Below are 15,390 nucleotides of genomic sequence, written 5' to 3' on the forward strand. Positions count from 1 at the left end.
AATGGGATTCTGACTTCATAAGAAATGCTGCAAAGGGAGAGATTCTGAAAAGGCAGGAGGCTCCTAAATCCCTTAGCCAGGAAAACGGCAGGGAGGGACAGAGCGGCGAGACTTGGACAACGTTTCTCTCCCCTGGAGTCCCCAGCAGACAGGGAAACTGCCTTAGGTCTGCCCTGCTCTGGGCATCTCTCTTGCCTGGAAGAAGGTCCCTGGGAATGTGCCCAGTATCCGACTGGTGTCTCCTCCTTGACATTTCCAGCAAAGTTAGAGTCTTCACTCCCTTTTTCTTATGATTAGCAGGCCTAACAGTCTTCACCAGCCACACAGGGGCTTCTATACCCTTCTTCCCATCTAAACAGCCACTCCATAGCCCTTCAGGAAAAAAACAAAAGATACTCTAGAAGAAAGCAGTTGGTGGTATCTAAAAATGATGGAAAATAAAAGACAACACAATCCCTTATTTAAAGATCCACTGAGCACTTTCTATGGATCAGTTGGCTAGGTTTAAAAAGAAAAAAAAAAAAAAAATCAACGACAGTTCCTTTCCTCTAGGTTATCAGTGGAGAAGGAGAGCATGTTGGTCAGCATAGAAGGAGCTACCCTGAAAGTTTAGACTGAGTCTCTGCCAAACCTTAAAGGAAAAGTAGAAATCAGCCAAGATGTAGAAGGTAGTCCCACCCAGAGGGAAGCAAACATGCAAAGACCCAGGCCTGGAGAATGTTTCGGACACCGCCTAGAGCTCCAGGTAGCTGGGGCGTGAAGTGTCAGTGGGGCAGAGGTAGCTGATGAAGATGACGTGGAGGCGGAGAGCCTAGACATACACTCACTGGGAGGTGTTTGCACGATCCCAAAGGCAACGGGAGAGCTTCCCAGGTGGTGAAAAAACCTGCCTGCCAACGCAGGAGACGTAAGAGATGCTGGTTCGATTCCTGGGTCGGGAAGATCCCCAGGAGAAGGAAATGGCCTTAGGTCTGCCCTGCTCCAGTATTCTTGCCTGGAGAATCCCTTGGACAGAGGAGCCTGGCAGGCTGCACAGTCCAGGGGGTTGCAAAGAGTCGGATATGACTGAAGCATCTTAGCATGCACAGAAAGGCAACAGGAAGCCCCTGGAGATACTAGAAAGCCAAAGGGAAAGTGGGTGACTGGCTGAACTGTTTGAAGACAAACAGCTTTTTGGAATGTATCATATAGGAGATACATAGCTCTCCAAAACATCAAGCCATGTATAGCCGCATCCTTCCCCTAGTAGCCCAAGGTGCGGCAGCTCAGCCTTCCCCTCCTCCCTCTCCTCAAAGACTCCTCAATGCTTTCCAAATAATTACAGCTGACATTTGTCGAGCATTCGCTACGTGCAAGGCACTATTCTAGCAGGTTGCATGCACTGCCTCAGTCCTCACAATCACGCGATGAAGTAGGTACTATTTTCAGCCTATTTTACAAATAAGGAAACAGAGGCACAGCTGGGGAAGTCAGTGGCTCAAAGTCATACAGCTACTGGGTGGTGGAGCCAAAACAGCAGTTCAGTTTCCTGAGTCAGCACTCAGGGAGCCCTGCCCCCTCGCGCAGGATGCACGGTGGCCCTGCCCCGGCTCTGTTCTTTCCATCATCTCTGTACTCTTGGACCCACTCTGTGCCCCCCCGCCCCCGCCAGTCACATACCCTTTGCCACTGGCCCTCGGCAGGCCCCAGGCTCACTGGGGTACCACGCTGTTGACATTAGGACTCACCTGTTGCAGAGCTTTGTGTCTCTCTAAGCAGACTGGGAATCCCAAGCTCAGGGGCTGTTTATTCCTGCTTGTCTCTCCCATCCCCACTTCTAATCCCCTCTCCCCCAAGAATGAATTATCAGAGTCTCATAGGATTGATTGTAATGACAACCACTCCTTTCATATGACACCCATCACGTGGGGGTCCCATGTCCCCTCACCTCATCCGCATCCCTGCAGGATTCACCCAGCATGACCGTGTTCCCAGCACTTTGCCCGGTGCCTGGCAAAAGCAGGCACTCAGTGAGGGTTTGTGGAATGAATGAATGAACCTGACTTGTGTCAGAGCCTTATAATTTACAAAGCACTCTCTCATCCATTAACTCAAGGGCTATTCCTTGTGAGCCTTCCCTGTCCTCCACGGGGCTCAGCACAGAAGTGGATAGTCATGGTGCAGCCTCCTAATCAATGGATGAGAAAAAGAATGAATGCCTGAGTCTACAGAGAAGGAGAATCCATTTCATTAGCCTGCAAATCTGGAGGGCAAAGACCAGGTCTTCTTCGTCATTATATTTCAATGCCCAGTACAATGTCTGGTACACAGAGTCCAATATTTGTGAAATGTGTTGAATAAATCAATTCCCCCCTCTGCAGAAGTAACAAGAAGACTTCCTCCTAATGACTCCTCTCCTAGAATCCGAAGGGAGAGTTGGACTGAATTACTTCCATTTCTAGCACATTTTGATGTGCAGAATCTTTTCTTATCTTTTAAATCTCAGATCTCTGATGGGAAAAGATTATTATTCCTGCTTTACAGATGGCAAAGCCAATTTCCAGAGAGGCTGGGTGTCCTGCCCACAACTCATTTACTCCTCTGACATCTGTGGGGAGAGAGGTGAAAGCACAGAGGAGACTGGCAAATCGAAGGCACGGAGAGGTGCCTATCAGCTCCCAGAGACGCCGAGGAGCCAGGTCTCCGGTGTTTTCTCTCCCCCTTCCTTTCCTTATCTTCAGAGGCTGGGAGTCCGGAAAGAGGGCAGGGTCAAAACTGTCAGCCCCTGCGTTCTGAGAGATGACAATCTAAGCGCCTCCTAAGCTGGTTCTCAGGTGTCCCCAGCACCCCACTGCCTGTTTGGGGTGCAGAAAACTTTCATCCTTCATAAAGCTGGCCCTGGTTAACCCAAACCACCCACATCCACGCCAAGAACAAATCCGTTGTTCACCTCAAGGGCCTCCTCTTCTCAACCCCGGGGGGAGATCGGACCCCCACACTGGCGGGGCAGGGGGGCGGGGGGTGGAGATTCTAGGCGGTAGGCCTGGGGTATCTGAAAGTGGGCTGAACTGGAAACTGCTTTCCGTAAATTCTCCTCTGCTGGATTTTTTTATTCCCAGGTCTAATTCCAGACTGCGATGTGAGTTCTCCCTGGGTCCCCCGCCCCCGACAAGTTCCCCCAGCCCCAGCTCTTGAGCCAGCACCCCCACCGCCCCTGCGTTTCGCGTTTCAGGGCTTGTGGAGTGCAGCACAGAACTCCACTCCATCTCGCAGACCCCAGGGCGCCCTCTAGCGGACGCGGGGCGCGGGGTGGGGCCATCGCTCGCCCTCGGGCCCGTCCCGCTGCTTAAGGGCACCTGGCAGGTTTGGAGACTCAGAAGGGCCACAGAGATTGTTGCTTGCGTTTGTGTCTTTGGAGCGGTGGGAGGCGGCACCCATGTTGACAGAGGACCTAGCAGGGGGCCGATGGACTGAAACCGGACAGCTGCCACGCAGGCGGCGTTCCTTCCACGCTTAGGACTCCCGGCTTCATCTCTGGGACAGGCCCACGGGTGACGCTCGCGCTTTCTTCCGCCCCCAGGCTTCCAGGTCCGGTCCTAGTTTCGAGGCCCGGCTTTGGGAGTGGGGGTGGGGTGTCCCCAGTTCCCCAGAGGAGGGCACGGGCCTCCTGGGGCCGCGATCGGAACCCCGGGCGGGCGCGGGTGGGGGCGAGGTAGGTGGGTGGGTGGGTTGCGTGGGGTCTCCCCGCGAGGTCCGAGAAAAGGGAAGAGGGGGAAGCCAGGAGCCTCTCCCGCTCGGCCTCCTGGAACTGCCCGGGCTCCGGGAGCAGCGCCCCCGCCTCTGCCAGAAACTGGCCTTCTTAGAAGGGAGGGGGAAAGTGTGAATGAGAAGTTGGGGGCGGAGCGCGCGCGGGGGAGGGGCCGCTGCCAGGAACGCGCCGCCGGGGCTGGCGCCGCGCCCGCCGGGCCGCCCGGGCCGCCTCGCATCGCGCTTTGTCTCTGCGCGCGTCTCTGCGGGTCCCCGGCCCCGCTCGCGGCCCGCCCTCGGCCGCCCGCGGCCCCTCCCTCCGCTCGGCGCGCAGCCTTTCATTGCTGCGAGTAGTGACTAAACATTACAAGAAGGCCGGCCGAGCAGTTCCAGGAATCGGGGGGGCGGGGCGCTGGGGCCGTGTATATACCCGCGAGCGCGGCCTCCGCGGCGGCTCCGACTCACACTCCCCGCGCCGCCGCCGTCGCCGCCGCCACTCCGGCCCCGCACGCAGCCCGCCCGGCCCAGCTCCGGTCGCGGCCCCTCGCCTCGCGCCCCCTCACCCCCCACCGCCCGGCCGGCCCGGCGGCGCGCAGGGGGCAGGGCGGGCGCCCCGGCGAAGCCCGAGGGACGCGCGCGCGAGGCCCCTTTGTGGACTTCGCGGCTGCCAACATCTGGGCGCAGCGCGGGCCACCCACCGCTGGCCGCCGTGCCTTGGGGACCGTAGGAGGCGCAGCCCCGAAGCCAAAGACTTCGGTTTGGGACCAGGTAGGAAGGAGGGGCGCGGCGTGGAGCGGGGGGGTTGGAGGGTTCGCTAGTCCTGGGAGCTTTTCCCGGTTTCCCCTCCCCTTCCCGGGTCATTCCCGGCAGGGAGGGGACGAGATAGGGGGCAGAGCAGATGGAAGCCGGAGATCCCAGGTTCCCGGAATACCCAGGCTGGGGCCTTTCGGCTTCTCGGGTCCCCTCCCTACCCGCCCCCAACCCCCCACCCCATGCCTCGAATTTCTTTCTCCGTCCCTGCCCCCCCGGGGCCACCGGACTGAGCGGCGCCCAGAGCGTCCCGGGGGCCCTTCTCCCACTCCCCACCCCGGCCACGCTCCTGGAGACCCAACTTCCGCGCCCGAGTTTCCCACTCGGCACCTTACCAGTGCGCGCTGGGGAAAGGGCTGCCTGGAGGCGGGGGCTGGGCGGGCTCCGTGGGGCGTCTGGGTCGGAACGGGGGCCCAGGTGAGCGCCTCCGGGGCAGCTGGTGTCCCGGCCGCTCGGCAGAGGCAGGGGAGCCGGGGCGGGTCGGGCGCGCTGGAGGGTTCCGGGCACTCACGCGGCGCGCGCCTTCTTCCCCGCAGCCCCCCGGGATGCGGTAGCGGCCGCTGTGCGGAGGCCGCCGAACAGCTGCAGCCGCCGCCGCCGCGCAGATCCACGCTGGCTCCGTGCGCCATGGTCACCCACAGCAAGTTTCCCGCCGCCGGGATGAGCCGCCCCCTGGACACCAGCCTGCGCCTCAAGACCTTCAGCTCCAAGAGCGAGTACCAGCTGGTGGTGAACGCAGTGCGCAAGCTGCAGGAGAGCGGCTTTTACTGGAGCACCGTGACGGGCGGCGAAGCGAACTTGCTGCTGAGCGCCGAGCCCGCGGGCACCTTCCTCATCCGCGACAGCTCGGACCAGCGCCACTTTTTCACCCTCAGCGTCAAGACCCAGTCGGGGACCAAGAACCTGCGCATCCAGTGCGAGGGGGGCAGCTTCTCTCTCCAGAGCGACCCCCGGAGCACGCAGCCCGTGCCCCGCTTCGACTGCGTGCTCAAGCTGGTGCATCACTACATGCCCGCCGCCGGCGCCCCCTCGTTCTCCCAGCCCCCCGCTGAACCCTCCTCCTCGCCCTCCTCCGAGGTGCCCGAGCAGCCACCGGCCCAGCCGCTCTCCGGGAACCCCCCCAGGAGAGCCTATTACATCTACTCGGGGGGCGAGAAGATCCCTCTGGTGTTGAGCCGGCCCCTCTCCTCCAACGTGGCCACTCTCCAACATCTCTGTCGGAAGACCGTCAACGGCCACCTGGACTCCTACGAGAAAGTCACCCAGCTGCCTGGGCCCATTCGGGAGTTCCTGGACCAGTACGATGCCCCGCTTTAGGGAGCAAAGGGGGCAGGAGTTGGGCGAGGGGGCCCGGGTCCCCTCTCCTCCGTGGCACATGGCACAAGCACAAGAATCCAGCCGCGCGAGTCCTGCAGCTCCCGGGTGAGCCAGGGCGCGGGGAGCCCCCTCCCGCCGGTCCTCCCCCCGCAGAACAGGGCCGGCGGCACCTGGAATGTGTTTGAGGGGAGACGGAGAGCCACCGGAGCGCACCTCCCCGACTCCAGCGTCTCCGGAGGAGCCAGCTGGCCCAGGGGGACCACAGCTAGGACCGCAGTGGATGCTCTGTCCGCTCCCGCCTCCTCCACCCCGCTGCGCTTCCAAACGGGGGACACCGCGGGGCGTGTTGAACTGTGAGAACTGCCGGGAATCTTTGAACTTTCCAACGGAACTTGTTTGTTCTTTGATTTGGTTTAAAACAGAGCTTTAAACCTCAGCGGGTTGAGAGCCTGGAAAAGGGTGGAGGGGAGAGAGAGAGAGAGAGAGGGTGCCTCCGGGGCCCAGGGCTGCAGGCTGGCCAAGAAAACGGTCACTCCCACTGCTCGGCTCAGGTCAGGAGGGGCGGCTGCCTGCTCCACCTCTGGCTCTGGGGAGAAGGGTGACCTGAAGGGGACCTTTCTGTTCCCCCTCTTCCTGCCCCTCAGATGGCCACCAGAAACACAGGTCCTAGAGTCCGTCTAGTGCCCAGGAGCCCAGGGCCCTTCTCCCGTTTTAAGGGGGGAGTGGCATTGGGGGCGCGGAATGGATGGGCTGGTCAGTAGTTCTGAGCCCACCCCTGCTCTACCTTTCAGCACCTGGGGAGGGGGGGTGGGGCTGGAGGAGATGAGCCACCTTTGACCCCAGACAGAGACGATAGGGCATTCTACTTTGTGCCTCCTGACTAGATCTGGCTAGGAGATTTGCCTTAAATGCTCCCTGTCCCATGGATAGGGACTGGCACACAAGAAGCCACACACTCAGCCAACCCCAGCAGAGGCCGAAGGATTCTCAGAGGGGCGCCCAGCGGCCACTCACCATTTGGTGGTGGAGGTCGGAGATGGATTGGTGGGGAGGGGGCAGAGATCCACCTGCTTTCCAGCTGAGCCCAGGAAGAATGCCAGCCAGCCCAGTGGATACTGGCCACCAGTGGGACCTGGGCTCTGGTCCGAGGCAGAGCCACTGGGTCCTCCAGCCCCCAGCCCCTGCACAGACAGCCCTCCCTCCTCACTTTGGGGGACTGGCACTGGCAGGAAGTCATCAAGAGGCTCTGCCACCCAGCTGCTCCCGCTCTGCAATAGCACTGATCAGTGAAAACTCAGAGGAATGTAGCAGCGATGGAATTACCTGGAACTGTTCTTTTTTTGGGGAAAACCAAACACACACAAGTTTTCTGTGTCAGGTATTGGGCTGGATGGGTCAGCTGTGTGTTGGGGTGGTTTTTTTTTTTTCCTTGTTATTTTGTTTGGATTTTGTTTTTGTTTTTTAATAATGTTTACAATCTGCCTCAATCACTCTGTCTTTTATAAAGATTCCACCTCCAGTCCTCTCCCCTCCCCCTACCCAGGCCTTCAAGGCTGATAGGAGATGCTTGAAGAACTCAACAAAAATAACAATCCAAATCAAACTTTGCACATATTTATATTTATATTCAAAAAAGAAACATTTCAGTAATTTATAATAAAGAGCACTATTTTTTAATGAAAAACCTGACTGGAGCCTTTCTCCCACCCCCCACCGCCCCTCTGGACTTGCTTTCTCTTTCACCCACACCCACACGCTACATCAGAGGGTGGCGGCCCTACCCCCTCACTGCCCTGGTGCTTCTCGTGATGGAATCAAACTCAGGCTTCACGTCACTGACAACCGAAGGCAGCCACCTAGACTGTACCCGGGAGGGGTAATTCCTGCTAGTCTGATTCAGATCTGACCAGAATATGCAAAGCAAGTTCGAAGGAAGCGCTTCAAAGGGCTTGCAAGGAGTATAAACGGAGCTGTGGTCAAAGCTTTTAGAGGCTCCAAGCTATTAGAGGCACTGGGCTCCTTGGCAGAGAGGTGTTACGAGAAAGCCCAGACTATGGGGTCCTGGCAGTGACCCGTGACCTCAGCCAGGTCCCCAGGAGCTGGGGGGAGGGGCGGTCCCGATGCAAACCCTGCACACAGTGGGGCCCTCCCATGGGTAGGAACCCCAGCCTGACCAGTGGATGGGGCCACCCGCCTCCCAATAAGAGCAGCCATCTATTCACCTGTTTTCAGCCACTCCCACCCCTGGGGCACTCAGACACCACCTGGGTTCACCTTCCTTGCCACCCCCACCAGGCAGGTGTTACTACCCCACATTCGCAGACCCAACTGCATGTTTCCTGGGAGCGGGGACTTGGACTGGTCGCTTCTGATGCCTAGAACTGGTGCTCAGTAAATATTTGTTGGCTGAGCCTGGGGGCAGCCTCTTAGGTTCATGGAGGTTAAGCAACCTGCCCAAGGACACACCACTTGGGAATGTGGGAAAGACACAGGTTAGGAACCCAGGAGGCTTTGATTTTCCCAAAGCGCAAGAATGCTCTGCCTCCCTAAGTAAGCATGAAGTCTATGCCCAGGGTTGCCCCTAGGTGGGTCCCCCCTGCAAAGCCAAGAGTTTGGTAACCTCCTCCCCAACATGCATACTCAGCACTAGGGTTCTGCGAAAACACAAACTAAAAATGCCTGTTCTGAGACACTTCCCTTCCACGCTTCTTCCTCCCCCAAGCCCCCAAACCTAACAGATGGAGAGATGAGTGTTCCCCCAACAAGTCAGGGGCCCATTCCCTCATCTGCCTCGGTGCCTAAACAAATGCCAAAGCCCTCTTCCTGGCCCCCGATAAGCTGCTCCAGGAATCAGTGTCCAAAAGGCAACTGAGAGTAAATAAACAAAATCGTTTTTCTTTCCCATTTCCTGGACTTTTGGGGGAAAATAACCTAAAGTGACAAAGGGCCAGACCAGGTGTGAGATCACTGAGTGGACAGAGCACGTAGGGACCACGCCAGACAGACTACCACCTCTAGAACTGGGAATGCAGACCCAGGCAAGGTCACCTTCCCAGAGCTCCAGGTCAGGTGAGGGGACCCAGTGGGGCTTGGCTCCCCAGTGCCTCCCAGGAGGAGGAGAGCTTGGGAAGCTTCTGGCAGGCTCTTCCCCACCCCAAGGCCTGCCAGTCTGCCACCATGTGCTGGCACGACTGCCTCTGTGGAACCTTGGAACCCAGAATGTATCAAACCCCCATCCCCATCCTCCACCCAGAAGGCAGCTGTACAGCCAGAGTGTCCAGTATTCACAGGGCACTAAAGGGGCTTCCCTGTGGCTCAGACGGTAAAGAATCTGCCTGCAACGCTGGAGACGAGGGTTCGATCCCCAGGTCAAGAAGATCCCCTGGAGAAGGGAATGGCTACCCATTCCAATATTCTTGCCTGGAGAATTCCACAGACAGAGGAGCCTGGTGGGCTACAGTCCATGGGCTCTCAAAGAGCCAGACACGACTGAGCAACTCACTCCACTCAAAGGGCCTGGTAGGGAAGTGGTTCTCTCATCCCTTGGAGGTTGAACTCAGAAGACACCTGACTCCTTTCCCTCGCTGCCCACCCCACCCTTCTTCCCATAGGTCTCTCCATTTAAAGACCACAGACTGGACCACTCTTCTAATTTGACAGACAAGTCAAACAGAGTCCCGAAGAAGGAAAGCAACTTACTGGAGTTCACACAGCAAGCTAGCTATTGGCAATACCAGGACAAGAAACTCCCAGCTAGCTCTGCTCACCAGCGCTTTTCTCTGTTTTTCCCTCCTCACCCCAATCCCTGTTGCAGAAATTTGTACTTCTAAATCCTTTCAGAGGCAGGCATCCCTCCTCCAAAGAACTTCGTGGCGGGGACCCTCTGTCCTGGCCGCCAGTGGAGGGGTATGCCTGCTCCCAAGATTTGCTAAGAAGAGTCCCACAGGGAAGGGGGACAATTCTCAGCGGCTTGAGCAGGTTAAGCAGGTTAACGCCTCCAGAGGTTAAGCTTAGCTGGGGGTACTTGGCCAAAACAAAGGCTGGAGATGCTCTTCCACAGGCCCTGAGTCCAATCACCCTGCTTCAGGCGCTGTAGGAATTCACCCCGAGAGGCCCTTATCCACTCTCCGTTGGTGCTGTTTTGGTGCAGTCCACCCGATGAGTTAAGAGCCGGGAACGGGAACTCTAATGCCTGCTCTAGAGGAGGGAATGAAGGAGGCCAAAGACCGGGGAGCTGGAGACGGGAAATACGCGGCCACGTGTGTCCTAGTCTAAGGAACGAGTAAGGATGTTCGAGACGGGGTACGCCGCGGTACCAGGCAGAGGGAGAGCGAGAGAGACAGAGCGGGGCAGAGTCAGACAGCCACAGAGGGAGTCGAAGCAGAGACAGAAGTCTGCGGGGAGGGGAACCACTTGCACAGGGGCTGACCGGCAAGACCGAGACCGAGGTGGAATGAGCCCGGTCCCGGGCGCACCTTCCTGCGCGGCATCCCGCCCCCTCCCATGCCGGCGGCCGCCGGGCGGGCGGGCAGGCAGGCGAGCGCGTCGCTCTGGAGGATGGCCTCTGCCAGGAAGAATCACTTCCCGGACACTGCAGGAGCCCTGACGGAGCTATGCGAAGAATGTCCGCGCGGAGCCGGGCGGGTGGCACCTCCCGGGCCCACGCCTCCGCCGCTGCCGCCGCCGCCGCCGCCCTGAGGAGCGTGCGCGCAGACAGACCACGCCCCGCCACGCCCCCGCCACGCCCCCCGCCGCCGGCGGAGCGGTCACTATAGCAACGGAATTGCAGGCGCAGAGTGCTGTTTATTCTCAAACGAGTGCCAGGAAATTCGGCCGGGAGGCTGCCAGGCGCACCTCCCTGGGGTGGGGGGTCGGGAGAGGGAGAGAAGGATGGACCGGCGAGCCCGGGGCTCCTGGGGGGAGGGAGGGAGAGAAAGAGGGAGGAAGTCCTTCGTCACTGGGGGGGGGGGGGGGGATGGTCACTGACCCCTCCCAGGGGAGGCTGCTCAGGACGCTGTGAGTGGATCAAGTTTTCCCGGGGGAGCCGAGATTCCCCCTCCAGGCCGGCAACGCCTCCACCTCCCCAAAACAGGCTCACAGCCCCTGCCTGTCAGTCACTCACTCACTCATTCATTCATTCACTCAGCAAGTACCTATTAGCACATCCTGTGAGTTAATAGGATTGAGCGTGAACAACACAAAGCCCAGCTCCTGCTCTCCAGAGATTTCGTGGGAGTGACAGACACCAGTTAAAATGTAAATAAAATGAATAGACTGCTATCTGCGCCCCAAGACTCATCTTTAAGCCTCATTTCCAGTACCTCAGACATCCACAATCCTGTCTATCCTTGAGCATGGTGACCAGCTTGTCCTGGGTTAGTAGCCCTGAGTGTCCAGGACATTTGATCACCCTTCCCTCGGGTCACACAATCATGTCAGTCATGGAGAAACTGAGGCTTGGATTACAAGGACAGTTCTTTCAGGGTGGTGGGGATCATTAGAGTTGGAGGTCCTACCTGAGAATCCAGGGCTCTTTTGCCTCAACCCTTTTCACCACCCAGGCCTGCCCCCCTTCCCAAGGCTCAAAAAGCCGAAGAACCACCTGCAGACTTCCCCCAGGGAGTGGATGAAATTGCTGATTCCCGGACTCCAAGCCCAGCTTTTCTGAATCAGAAGCTCCAAGGAGAGTCAGCAAGCTCAATACTCAACATCACCTCAGGTGACTCTGAGACCACTTGCTGCCTTCGGGGAAGACAAGCCTCGGTCCTCCTCATTTCCTGGGACAGGGGATTTCCTCCTGGAACCTTGACTAAGCCAGAGCTGGGAAATCAGCAGGGAGGGGAGGCCCAGGTTCACCACCCGCTTGTGAGGAGGCAAGTGCCGACAAGTGCAGCCTCTGCTGGGCTCCAGCCCCTGGGCCTCAGGCCGAGGATGGTGGCGGGTTGGGGGGGAGGAGCACGGTGCGCCTTCTCCCCAGTGCTGAGCCCTCCCAGCTGTGCTGTGCTGGGAACAGGCCAGACATTTGTGAAACCCTGGGTTAGCCTGACCCACTGTCATGAGGGCTGCCTGTGGAAGCTGGCGCGGGGAGGGGGGTGGGGGGCTGTTCCCAGAAGTGGGGAGAACTCTGGACTTCCCACTCCTGAGTGCTCCGGATTGCAGCACAGCCTTAAGCAACAGCGGTGGCCTGGAAGGCTGCGTTGCAAAGAGAACAGAGGCCCCCAGCTCTCATCTGAAGAGAAGCCAGGACTCTTGAGTGCTAAAACTGCATGCCTTCCTCATTAATAACATCACAGCTGCTGTTCGTAGTAATAATTAGGCCCAGCCTTAGAGAAAGGTGGAAAACCTAGCCTTCAAAGAAGAAACACACAGAAGGCGAGTTCGGTATTTATATTACACAAGAAAATGTGTTTCCTCTCTTTCACCTCCCCTCCCCCAAGTCTTAAATCTTTCCATACAGAAAGCACTATGTGGTGTCCATAATGTACAGGATGATGAAGGTTATAGACAAGAAACATAAAATCCATGAGGACCGGTCCTCCAGGAGGCCTGTGTGTGCACAACCACAGGGGGTGCTGTTCAGGATATGATCTTTGTAGGTGGGGTCCCATGGCATTGTACGATGGGGACTGTAGTGGTTATGAGCTTTAGGGTACATTAGCACCTGATGCTTACCTGCCCGGTGCCTCCAGGTGATGTCAACGAAGGTGGGAACCCTGTTCTGGGCACCGGGACCAATGCTGGAGAGACCACTGCCAACAGGGAGCATTCAGACTTCAAGAAGCATACATATAGTCTGAAAGGGGAACCAGACGTGAAAACCAAGAAGTATCCTAAAAAGGAATAGGTATAAAAATGAAATGGTGTACAGCGTGCAGCTGAGGGCCTCCGGGAGGAAATGACCCACAGTGCTTCCCAGAAGAAATGACTCCGGTGGTGATGAGAAGGAGCAGGTGTTCTCTCAGCAGGCGTGGGACAGCCTGGCATCCTAGTGATCAAAACAGGGAAATGGCCAAAAAAGGGAAAGGAAGACTTTGGGGAACTTCAAGAAGTTTGGTGTGTCCCCATCAGGCACATCCAGGCCAGGCTCATCTTCTAGAAACGCTGCTTTCATCATCACATGACACACACAGTCCTTCCCCATAGGATGCACACTGCTTCCCGGGGTGCTTTCCTCTAAGCCGGTTCCAGTATAGTCACTCTCTCATTCTCGAGGAAAACTCGTTGTTTTCAATTCCCCCACCCAGGGAGACTTAACTGCCTCCCATCAAGGTGGTCTCCTCACCTGCCCACCATAGGCTTCCCACCTGTGAGCTTGGTTCAAACGGGGGTCATCCCACCAGCCCAGACAGCCCTTCCCCCTCCTCGAATTCTGCCTCTTTCGTGGCTGCCAGTTTCTTCCAAATTGGACCATGAACTCTTTGAAGGAAGAACTCACTCATTCATTCCTTCAGCAATAATTTATTGATTGCCTACTCTGTACCAGGAACTGGATCTTCACAAAATCTAATAAGAGGGGGTCACGGTGCCTAGTGGAAGCCCACCAAATGCTTGACCCCAAATGCTTGACTGTACAAAAGAAGAAACTTCTTTACACAAAGGGGTTTCTGGAGTTGTTAAAATATTTCAATCATTTACAACTTTTATTTTGGGAAGCAAAGAGGCATGTTTTATTTTGAATATGTTGCATTTTGTTTCTTTCAAGACATCTTAATATGTTATCTTACTCCTACCTGAGGCAGCCCAGATGAAATATATTGCATTTTCTGGATAAGCAAACTAAGGTGTCAGGGGATTTAGGCTTGCCTCAAGTCACACAGGGGCTTCCCAGGTGGCTCAGTGGTAAAGAACCTGCCTGCCAATGCAGGAGACATAAGAAACCCAGGTTCGATTCCTGGGTCGGGAAGATCCCCTGAAAGAGGGCATGGCAACGCACTCCAGTATTCTTGCCTGGAGAATCCCGTGGACAGAGGAGCCTGGTGTGCTGCAGTCCATCAGGTCACTAAGAGTCGGACACTAAAACGACTTAACACGAACACACAAGTCATACAGATGATCAATGGAAGGAGCAGACTTGTTATTTAGTTGCACTGAGTCTTCTGGTGGCTCACGGACTGTGTTGCCCCGCAGCATGTGAGATCTTAGTTCTCTGACCAGGGATGGAAGTGGTGTCCCCCACATTCCAAGATGGATTCTTAACCACCGGACCACCAGGGAAGAAGTCCCAGGAGCAGACTGACCACCTGCCCTTTCCACCATTACCCGTATGTGCATGTGAGAGCCCCCCCAACCAGGATCTCCACTTAGCAGCTACTGTGAAGGCTCCCCAGGGGACCCAAATGGCTTCTGGATCCACACCTGGCCTCTCATCAGAGACTAGTCAGCCCTGGAGGGCAGTCCTGCGGCTACCATTCCATCCACTGAGGCCTTAGGATCTTCCCATCTCCCAATGGCTGGGAGCCTCATATATTCAGGGCTGGTATTCCCAATGGGCGTAGAATTGCCAAGGAAACACTACTGAGACCTCTGGCCAACCCAATGTGCAGAGGTTTGTGTGAAGCCTCAGAGAACCTCAGTATCGCTCTAAACTATTCCTCTGGAACCCAGGGAAGGGATGAGATGACCTCTATACCTCTTTCTGTTATAGAAGTCTATGAAGAGGAGGCTGGAGGGAAAGGAGCCAGTTTGGGAGGGAGACAGGCTGGCTGGCTTTGGAGCCTGGTCCTCTGGCCACTCACTGCTCTTTTCACTGTCCCTTGGCACCTGGTGAAAGTAGGCAAGGGGCTCTGGAGGGAAGGCCACGCAGAAGCTATTCAGAGACCAACCCGCATTGCCTGATGAGAGGGTGGGGACAGCCCGTGGCTGTGGAATCTGTCCTCCACACTGGGGCTTCCCCACTGGACTTCTCAGACCATCACTCCAGGGGTTGCCTGGGAACTCCAGCAAGGACCCTGACCAGGCTCTGGCCAAAGCCCTGGAGTGGAGGGGAGGAGCCCAGGAGAGCAGCCCAGCCCTCCCGCAGGCATCCTGCCAGGCCTCTCCAGCCTTAGAGGAGCTGCGAAGGTCAGCCAAGGGGCCCTGCTGCAACAAGAGACCTTGTACCCACACCAGGATAAGGACTGAGCTGGTCCGTCCTGAGTGGGGGAAGGGAGGGGCCTCAACCACAGCAGAAGATACAAGACCCTGGTACCATCAGGCTGGACTCCGTCATTGGTATGAGAGACATCTGGAGAGGAAGAATCTATAGGGGCCAGATTCCCAGTAGAGGCTGCAGGCCCCTGAGAGAAAGATGGAGCAATGGCCAGAGGTGCCTGGAGGACTTGCTGCACGTGCCCGGGGTAGACACGTTGCTTCGCGCACAAGCTGCTCCGCACGTTCTGAGCTCTGTCTGTAAACTCGACACCCAGTACCATTCCTCCACTGTGCACTGTACATGAGCTTTCCGCGGGATGATGCATGATGGTGAATCACCCCAGTCTAGCTTCCCACCACGAGCAACACAGCAAATCCGGAGATGACTGACCAGGATCCAGCGGCAAG

The 15,390-nt window shown here is 57.2% G+C and overlaps 1 protein-coding gene across 1 annotated transcript; it reads left to right on the top strand.

Moving 5' to 3' along the window:
* Positions 1-4,098: 4,098 nt before the first annotated feature.
* SOCS3 (suppressor of cytokine signaling 3) lies at positions 4,099-7,537 on the top strand. Its single transcript, XM_019982297.2, has 2 exons — positions 4,099-4,494; positions 5,073-7,537. The coding sequence occupies exon 2, from the start codon at positions 5,164-5,166 to the stop codon at positions 5,851-5,853; it is 690 nt and encodes a 229-aa protein (XP_019837856.1). The 5' UTR covers positions 4,099-4,494; positions 5,073-5,163; the 3' UTR covers positions 5,854-7,537.
* The last annotated feature ends 7,853 nt before the right edge of the window (positions 7,538-15,390 follow it).

This window comes from Bos indicus, chromosome 19, assembly GCF_029378745.1.
Source record: "Bos indicus isolate NIAB-ARS_2022 breed Sahiwal x Tharparkar chromosome 19, NIAB-ARS_B.indTharparkar_mat_pri_1.0, whole genome shotgun sequence".
NCBI classification, from domain to species: domain Eukaryota; kingdom Metazoa; phylum Chordata; class Mammalia; order Artiodactyla; family Bovidae; genus Bos; species Bos indicus.

Coding starts and splice junctions, on each gene's coding strand:
- SOCS3 (XM_019982297.2), top strand. CDS start 5,164: ATGGTCACCCACAGCAAGTTTCCCGCCGCCGGGATGAGCCGCCCCCTG.